Genomic DNA, 9,876 nt, shown 5'->3' on the forward strand with positions numbered 1-9,876 from the left:
GATGCATTGCAGTTACTGATTAACCAGCCCACCCGAGACAGCCCAAGTGTCAAAATATATTCAATCACTGGAAAGTTTAGTAAATACAACATGGAAGAAAATTCAATGAAGGTGCACGATGTATTTATTTAACAAATATGAGAAAATTCGCAGGATTAAATTAATGTTTAAGATAAAAGAATGATATATAAGGGAAGTCATGTGGTCACATCCGAGCACTGCGATTGGCTGAGTCGGGAGGAGAGGGCGGGGCCACAGCGGCGCGTGGGTTCGCTTGGGTGACACAATTATAACAACTTTATCTTCGCGGAAGAAACGCGTTTTTACTGTCAAATTCCCACATTTTGGATATTACACGCAGTTACTCGCATTCAAATAGCGGCACGGTACCACTTTGTGGAGAAAAATGTGACGTTTGAGGAGCTACCCGGAGAGCGCTTCAGTTCCCCCCCTCCTCCCCCGAAAGGATTTACTATATCGAATCGCATCTTTTTCATCCTGGGGAAAAAGTTTTCGCTCTTTTTGTTTCCTTTAGTTCTCCTTCTTTGATTGAGCAAACCGTTCGTCCCCGTGTCGCGCTTTTCCATGCAATCGTGCGGTGTGTCGCTCGCCGCTGCTGCCTGCGCTGCCGCTCGGAGTCTCGGCTCGGCTTCTTCCAGCAGTGGTGATGAGGGAAAGAAAATGGCGGCGGGAAAAGCGAGTGAAACAGAGGAGGACTTTCCGACACTGACAGCCCAGGAGAGGGACGCTCTGGCCGGGATAGACAGGTCGGGACAGCCGCCCCGTGCACTCACGCAGCTGTGAAAATTAACGGTTTTCTCCCCACGGTGCCCTGCGAGTGATTACTGAGCCGCCTGTGTTGTGTTCTTTGCCTTGCAGCTCACTGTTTGGATTTCAGAAGCTTCATGAAGATGGCGCCAGAACGAAGGCCCTGCTGATGAAGGTAGCGAGTCTCGCTGGGGCTGTTTAACCGAGCGGCGGTTCAATATTGACGGGACGCGGCTGGGGGCGGCGAAAAAGCCGCGCGCGGCGGTGAATTCGAAGCGGTGGCTCCGCTCGCTTCCTCCGGGCAGCCGAGGCCAGCGAGCCGCAGCCCCTCTGGTAGCCAGGCGGCTAGCAGGCTGGCTAGTTAGCGTCCCCCCACCGACCCTGCACCTGCGGCGAGCTCGTGCGGCTGCACGGTGTGCCGTGTGGCCCTCCGCCACCGCCCGCTTCTGCCTCGCCTCACCCCCGAGAGCCTCCCCCCTTTATGCCGTTATTCCCCGGGCAGCCGCCCTTCCCTGTTAGCTGCAAACATGCAGCCCCGTGCACTTGCAGCCGCAGCGGCGCGAACGTCGTCACGGTTTTTGTCGAGACGCAAATGTGGAGCGTTTAATGTCACGGTGATTGCGGTGCACGTATGTCCGCAAGCGAGCGCTGCGTGTAACATTGAGCGGCACGGGTATCGGGCACGTTACTAAAGTAACGTTAATGGCTGGCTGCCTGTCCAAGATGGCGGGACGTGGCGGAGTGTCACCGATGGCTGTATGAGCGGTTTGATATGGGTCCGTGTCTTTGTGGTGGCCCTCTGGCTGCTCCCCTGGTTTGGGTGTGTGCAAAGGTGCCCTCCTCCTGCTGACCCGGGTGGTGTCGGGGTCCTTTGTTTACAGCCTGCCAACCTGGACGTGACACATGGTCTGAACAGACCGAAAGCCCACCTTCCAGTGTGCGTCTGTCACAAGCCGAGGGTGACAAGGAGGAGAAGGTGCCACTGACAGCTCACACTCGGAGGGCCCGTCCACACGTCTGCTCGCTCGGTGGTGTGGCGATGCCCCGGGGAGTGTCGTTTCTCGGGGCTCGGGACAATGTGGACGGCGTGTCCATGCGATCCACGTCTCTGCAGGCTTGCGTCAAGCGTGTGTCCACATGCTTTCAAGCCAGGACGGTGTGCCAGCCGCCGATGTTGTCAATTATCAAACAGATGTGCACATCGAGTCGGTTTGTTGTGCTGTCTAACCTGCACATGTCCTGTACAGATGTGCCTGGATGTTTTGTCCCCGGTGTGTTGACGTTGGCAGTGCACGTTTGACTCCGTCATGAGCCTGGTCTTGCTCCATCTGCTGCCATGCTTTCCTGCTGCAGATACGTGCACGCAGCTCCTGCAGTCATGTCCAGATCTGTCGTTCAAGTTGGCCACTGAAGCGTCAAACATGTCCTCAGACTACCTCTGAGAAAAGTTGCCTCGTTCTTCAGGCACAGCTGTATTTACTGTTCAATCTTCCAGTGTGTGCAGCTTCTGCTGCGTCTGTTATCTCCTGCTGTACTGAAGACAGACTATATCATAGAAGGTCCTATTTTTGCAGAGTAATATTTTGACTGCCACATTAATTTTCCAAGATGCAATGTGTGAGATGTATTTACTGTTTTGTGTGTTGTTTGCAAATGGTGGATTATTTTAGCTTCTAGCCCATCCTCATTTGTAAATCAATAATCTCAAAGGTAATCTAAAATGGGCATTTGTGGTTGTTGACATACTGGATAGTAGTGCTTCAATTTTCACTAAGGAGGAAAATTGTACTCAGAACAAAACACAAAATGGCCAGAATATTTGAGAAGTCAGTCACCATAGAAATGCCTCCCAACAGAATTACAATACTATGATAATACATCTTTAGTTGACAGTGGTTTGATACTCTTGTCCTCAATCTTGCCCCCATTTCACAATTTGTTAGTCGCAGTGAAGAACTTCATTGTTTATACTGTTCAGTCCTCCAGCGTTGGCACCTTCTAGTGAATATTCTTCCTATTGTTGGATGCAAGAGTGACCATTATTACTTTCTATTTGTTGTGTGCTACTTGTGGACGGGTCTGTCCTTGCTTGGACCTTCTAGGCCTTGTTGTTTGATTCATACTTCCCAAATACATGTGGAGAGGTAAGATTTGTCATTCCAGTTCCCAATTTAAGAATCTTATTTGATTGAGGACAGACTGGAGGATAGAGTGCTTCAATTTGGTTTGATTTGATTAAATAGGCTTGTTGTTATTGAGAGTGTAACAAACCAGCGCAGGATGAAATATTTTGATAATATTGTGGACCAGGGGTGTCAAACACATTTTAGTTATGCCCAATCTCATCTTGCGTAACCAGAGCAGTAAAATCGTGCTACAATCACCTTTAGATTTAAACTGTAAAGTTGTACTTAATTGTGGCGTAGGGTGAACGTTATAAAAAATGTTTTATAGTTCCACAAAACCAAACAGTTACTACCTAAAATTACTACATTCTCAACATGAAGCCATTTTTAATGAAAACGTCTGCAAAATACAGTGAAATGTCCCTAAATCTCCTCCTATAGCTGTTGAATTATACATGTTTTTAAACCCTGACTATGGTTTGAGGCTAAATGATAGTTTGCTCGCTTTCATGACAGCATCACCGATATCTCAGCTCGGGTTTGTGTTTTGTTTTGTCTGCTGCACTTAGATAATGTGTTTAAAAAATTAGTGTTTTCTTTGAAATGTTTACAATTGTCTTGGTAGTTTGGTGGTCTGGATCAGAGCCTCACACGAGCCTGTTTTGAGCCACAGGCCCTATGTTTGACACCTCTGCTCCTGACGGTGTTTGGGTGGTGGTGGATCGTCGCTGTGGTGTATTTCTGCTTTCATAGTGTACAAATGACGATCAGACTACTTCTCCAGTCTGTCCTCGGCTGAACTCTTTGTTTGTTGTTTGATTGAGCGTTACCTGGATGGCGATGAAGATACAGGATGTATTATTTATTAGCGCATCAGGTGGTGGTTTACTACTGTCACGTCCTGATCGTGAGAGGATGATGTGTTATTTCTGCTTAATACTTCCCTCACCCGCACAAACCAAGTGAACCAGAACTCGGCCTCACCGCCCGTCAACATCCACCAGACGTCCCCCTCCAACCAGTCGCTACTTGATACACATTGGCAACAGTTTTTGCTTAAATCGACACTCCTTGATGCGTTTTCCTCCTCGGTCACAGACGATGACCCCGTCTGGCACTTTGTAGTGGTCGTGTCTTCCAGATAAGAGCGGCTCCATCGCTGCTGACAGAACTAGGTCACTGTATCACCACCAGTAACTCGGCGGCCATGACGTAAGCCGCCATGGAGGAGAGGCGTCCTTTTGTCTTAATTTCCTGGTCACTGTTTGGCTGGTGTGTGTGATTCTGGGTTGAGTTTGCATGTTCTCCACACTGAGAGCTCACAAGACCTGTATTGCCACTGGTTGCTGTGACCAGGTTGACCTTTGTGCCAAAATAGTTAGGACAGGTCATTTTGCATACACATATGTACATATGTATTTTATTCACAACTGCCAATTAATCCACAATAATTAAAAAAGAAAATGCTTTGATTCAATAATGTAAGAACTAGGACTTTGATAATTGTTGGTGATATCAGGGCTGAGCTGAAATATTAATTACAAGATTGAATTGGGTGTTTTAATCCTTTTTGGTACATCAAATTGGAGTAAGAATTTATGTTGGGATGTTTTAATACAAGGTTTTTTCCTGTAGACCCATTATAACTGATATTTTTGACCCTGAGATTCAAATGGAAGTGAAATAGAAGATTTTTCTCCATAACCTTCTATGTTTCTACTGGAAGTTTAGCAAAATCAGAGATTTACTGATGGAAGTTTGTTGCCGATAAATTGGCATTCATAGGCTCAGGAGTCCATCTTGCAAATCTTCTGACATGTCTGTCCAGTGAATTGAGAAACGTACTTCTTTATTGATATTATATTATATATATAAAGGACATGAGTTTGTGAAGTAATTGTGATGGCTATTTGTTGATCAGCATCTTTCCTGCTTTGTAACAAAAGGTGTGTTTGGATGTCTTGGACGTCTGGATTTTAAGCCGTACGTCAATATTTGACCAGTGGGGGATTAGCTCAGTCTTTGTTTTGGACTCTTATGCAATTACCACCTCATTAACCTAATTCTAATGAGGAAGTGCTCGTAGTGAATAATGATGTGCACTAGTACCCGGTTATTGGATTAAATGTCCGTCCCTTTGCTAGTCAGCGCTGTAAATGCAGAAAAGCTCTACATCTTGATATTGGTCGAGTCGATGTGGTTTGTTGGAAGTCGTTTACACTCCATTTGTTTCCAGTTTGCTCTGAAAGCTACTCACTGTGGCGTTACCGTTGCTGCAGTGGCTTCCAGTTGGACCAAAGTATATCCAATAAACATCGCAGCTTGTGTTTTATGAGTGTGCAAACTCAAGGCTGACCTCTCTCCAAGCTACTTTCCGCTGAGCAGCTGATGTGGACAATGCCTTGAAATCACGCCCGACTGTCACAGAGATCCAAACAATTGCCAGCGTGCACGTTGTCCACAGTGAACAGCCGGGCCTCCGTGTCTGCGTGTGCATGCTTTCCATGAGTAAGATGAATGGCCGTCAGTAAACCAGACACCGAGGAGGGTGTAGTGACACGAGATCGCCCGCCGGCTCTCCTCAGTGCACATCCAGCAAAACCCCGCCTCCTCCCCAAACCCGGCGCTCACCTCATTTGCCTTTTTCTGGCGTGCTCAATGAAATAACGTCAATGCGGGGAGTGAGGGAGAGTAGTAGTAGCAGCCCGCTAGTCAGTGACAGGACGACACACCTCTCATTGTCTCCCGGCTTATGTAATGAGATTTAGTGCTCATGCTCCATCTCCACAGTGTAAACACTCAGCGTTATTGAAACATTTCTATGCTCTGCACGTGTCCGCTCCTCTCCCGGCGCTCGCCGCTGCATCTGCTGCTCTGGTCTTTTCAACACCCTCCAATCAAAATTATTTGATTGCGTAACGCCCTCGTCCAAAGGCGAGTTGCTCGTCTCAAGGTTATTTCCACACGTCGGTCAGAACTGGAGATGAAAGACTATCCACGCGTGACGCGATGAAAGATTAGCCTCCCGTCCATAAACTTGGAAGTCTCCGTCTCTCTGGCCTGTGCAGCCGCCTCTCCGGGACTCACTGTACCGTCTCTGATGCCAACTCGTGTCACTCCGGTGTGCAATCGAACGACCGTACCCAGAGACTAATTACTCGCTCGTACACAACAGATTTCCCAACATGGACCAGGAGGTTGTTGATATTGGAACGGCAGCCACGTTCACTCTGAGCGGAATTACATTAAAGATCAACACATTATAATGACACCCAAGTTGACCTGGGATTGCACTGTTCTCCTCGCCATTTTCACGGTACACGACGCCAAAAACTAATCCACATCAAACAGAAAGGGGCGTAAAGATCAGGTTTCAGGAGTGAATGTAGCTGCAGGATAACTGCCTTTTTGTTTTAATCCTAAAGGCAAATCCTGCTAAAAGGAACGATAAAGTATGCCCTACAAAGCCAAAACAACACAAGCTTAAATATCAAAGAAAAGTTGAGTCATCACTATTAATTCACAACAATTGTATGAATGGCGAATTGAAAATGATGTATTTCATTGACATTTCTAATTCAACGCTTGTTTGGCTAAAATGCTGGAATAAACCTACATGAGGTATTGGGGTAAGAGAAAGCTCACTGACTGTGAGATCCTCCTCTGCGAACCCCGCTGGATCAAACCCTGACGGTATTGGTCACGTTTACATTTTCGAGCAGCCCGATTGTGGAACATTGTTTTTGTTTTCTCTCATCTTAAAATGTGAAGATCTGCTGGAGCTACTCTTGTGTTCTGTATTAAACCTTAAAAAGTCTTGTTGATATTTGTAGGTTCTTGCAATACGTGTCTGATCGGGCCTAATTGAGATGGAACTGAACTGGAATAAGGCCTTTGTGTTGTTGTCGTGGCTGGAAGGTCTCGAATAGCATTATAGCTAATATCCTTATCTGTTTGGATCTTAATCCCCGACCCGATGTGAATCTGCTGGAAAGAATCTGCATTGGCGCGTTAACTATTCAGCAGCTGACGTCAGTGTTGCTGCGACTTTCAGGAGATCTTTCTCTTTCCTGCCCTGATCTCCTCTGTGTGTGTGTGTGTGTGTGTGTGTGTGTGTGTGTGTGTGTGTGTGTGTGTGTGTGTGTGTGTGTGTGTGTGTGTGTGTGTGTGTGTGTGTGTGTGTGTGTGTGTGTGTGTGTGTGTGTGTGTGTGTGTGTGTGTGTGTGTGTGTGTGTGTGTGTGTGTGTGTGTGTGTGTGTGTGTGTGTGTGTGTGTGTGTGTGTGTGTGTGTGTGTGTGTGTGTCCCTCGTCCGCAGGCCGTCCGCTGCTACGATTCGCTCATCCTGAAGGCCGAGGGCAAAGTGGAGCCCGAGTTATTCTGCCAGCTCGGCCATTTCAACCTCCTCCTGGAGGATTATCCGAAAGGTGAGTCCCTGCTCGTTCTCAACTGTGTGTTTTAGGCTCAATATGCTTCTAAATCCTCTGTGGTCATCATGCTGAGCTCCACAAACTCTTCATTTATCATTCTCCTTTGTACCTAAATCCCACTAAAGACGCGTAGTTGAGCTTGTATGAAGCGTTGAAATGAGTTCTCGCTCCTCTCTGTGATTCCAGCATTATCAGCATACCAGAGGTACTACAGTTTACAGTCAGACTACTGGAAGGTAAGACACACGACGTTACATAATCACTCACAACCCGTCAGTGCTTTCCTGCCAACTTGTACACTTTCTCCGTCCCGCCCAGAATGCTGCCTTTCTGTACGGCCTGGGGATGGTCTACTTCCACTATAATGCCTTTCAGTGGTGAGTTTTGTTCGTGTCACCAGCGTGAAAACAAATAATCTGTAGGAGCCAACGAATGGCGAGCTCGCTGCACTCTGGACGGTTTGACATCATTTACCTTGAGACACTGGAACCAGTGTTGTGCACTTCCACACATCAGCAGCTGATAGTTTCCATAGCAACACTACGAGCCGGATTGTTTTCCACGAGTTAATTTATATAAGAAAAACAATTATTTGTGTGTGCATAAGAAATATATTTAGTCCTCTGTGTGTCTCCGTCCTACAGAGATGAACTTCTGTTACTGCAGCTCAAACACTGATGAGGCTCCAGTCTTTAGTATTTAGTGGAAGAGACATCAGGTCCAAGTGTGCATGAGACAACGTGTCTACAGCATCCGTATAGAAATGCTTAGAATCAATATATACTTTAAGAAAAGGAGCATTATGGATGGTTACATTAAAAAAAAGTTTATTCCTACATTTGCTACTTTGTTTTTGCATTTGTACATTTTCACTAATTGTTCATATTTTTTACATTTTCTGCTTTTGTTGTGGGTTTTTTTCCCATTTAGATTTTATTTCTATTTTGTGCTCATGTTTCAACACTTCATTTGTTTATTTATTTCTATATTTCTGTGCAGATGTATACATGTAGTTAGACTCGCAGCAATATTTTTAATAAAATGTAAAAATACACGCACATTAATCTAGAAGGAAAGAAAATGTTGCAATAAACACAATAAGAGATAATGACTCGATAAATACATACACGGAGAAAGCCTTGAAAAATTTAGATGACGCATTTAAAGGAAATGTATGTAAGATGTGGAAATGAATTGATAATTAAGTACTTGGAATTGTAAATATGTGTCAAGACATGAAAACTTGTGGAAATAAGAGGAAAATGAAGTGCAAGGAAAAACCGGGGCGTTGAAAATGAGCTAACACTTACAAGTGGATGCAACGGTTTCAAAGTAAGTCCTGGTTTTGTTTTCCCGCAGGGCGATCAAAGCATTCCAGGAGGTGCTGTACATCGACCCGGGCTTCTCCCGGGCCAAGGAGATCCACCTCCGCCTGGGTCTCATGTTCAAGGTCAACACAGACTACGAGTCGAGCCTAAAGGTGCCGCGCCGCCTCACAGTCGCCGCCGACACAGACCTGTGTTTTATTTACTCACCCTGTGTTTCTCTCTCAGCATTTTCAGCTGGCTTTGATTGACTCCAACCCCTGCACTTTGTCCAAAGCTGAAAGTAAGTCTACCCTCCACACACACACACACACACACACACACACACACACACACACACACACACACACACACACACACACACACACACACACACACACACACACACACACACAGAAACCCATCTTCGCTTGTTACCTTGGTGACGGCAATATCTTCTTTTTTTAAATGAGTTGCCCAACCGCTTGCTGTTTTGAGTGTCCCCCCTTCGTTTCTCACTCGACTACGTAGCAAGGGCAGCCCCCGTCTTTCTCCCCCTCTCTCGCTCTCTCGCTCTCTCGCTCTCTCTCTCTCTCTCCCTCCCTCCCTTCCTCCATCTGCTCAGAGTCACTCAGGCAGCTTAGATCAGACACTGCAGCGCTCCAGACAAAGGAAGGTGCAGCTACCTATCTGCTCCGCTCACTCAGACTTATTGATATGGGCTGACAAATCTCCACATCTGACCCGTCTCCTCTCTCTTCCCTCTTCCAGTTCAGTTCCACATCGCTCATTTATATGAGATCCAGGTAAGTGTTTCCTCTTACTCATTCTTTTTAAAGATGTTTTGTCCTTGGATCTGTTGTGTTTGTGAGAACAATGCTGATAGAGTCTGAGTGAGGTGCGTGTGTGTGCGTGTGCCTGTGCGTGTATGTGTGTGTGTGTGATTTGCTGACAAATTGATGAGGGAGAGCAGTGTGGGTGGGCGGGCAGGCGGGAGGGGACAGGAGATCACTCTTAGCCCATCGACGGGGTTGCCACGGAAACAAGCAAGTCTGTCTCCCCCTCTTTTGTATGCTGGTGGTCTCTCTCTCTCTCTCTCTCTCTCTCTCTCTCTGTCTCTGTCTCTGTCTCTGTCTCTGTCTCTGTCTCTCTCTCTGTCTCTGTCTCTCTGTCTCTGTCTCTCTGTCTCTCTGTCTCTCTGTCTCTGTCTCTGTCTCTGTCTCTGTCTCTCTCTCTCTCTGTCTCTCTCT

At 46.5% G+C, this 9,876-nt stretch overlaps 1 protein-coding gene across 1 annotated transcript; it reads left to right on the forward strand.

Annotated features, from left to right (window-relative positions):
• Positions 1-130: 130 nt before the first annotated feature.
• LOC308148466 (lysine-specific demethylase 6A-like) lies at positions 131-9,513 on the forward strand (the record flags this gene model as incomplete). Its single annotated transcript, XM_080521929.1, has 8 exons — positions 131-767; positions 880-943; positions 7,211-7,319; positions 7,509-7,558; positions 7,641-7,699; positions 8,682-8,802; positions 8,876-8,930; positions 9,398-9,513. Coding segments are annotated over exons 1-8 (756 nt in total), but the record flags the coding sequence as incomplete, so codon positions are not given.
• Positions 9,514-9,876: the final 363 nt, after the last annotated feature.

Source organism: Blennius ocellaris (assembly GCF_963422515.1).
Source record: "Blennius ocellaris genome assembly, contig: SCAFFOLD_320, whole genome shotgun sequence".
In the NCBI taxonomy this organism is placed as follows: domain Eukaryota; kingdom Metazoa; phylum Chordata; class Actinopteri; order Blenniiformes; family Blenniidae; genus Blennius; species Blennius ocellaris.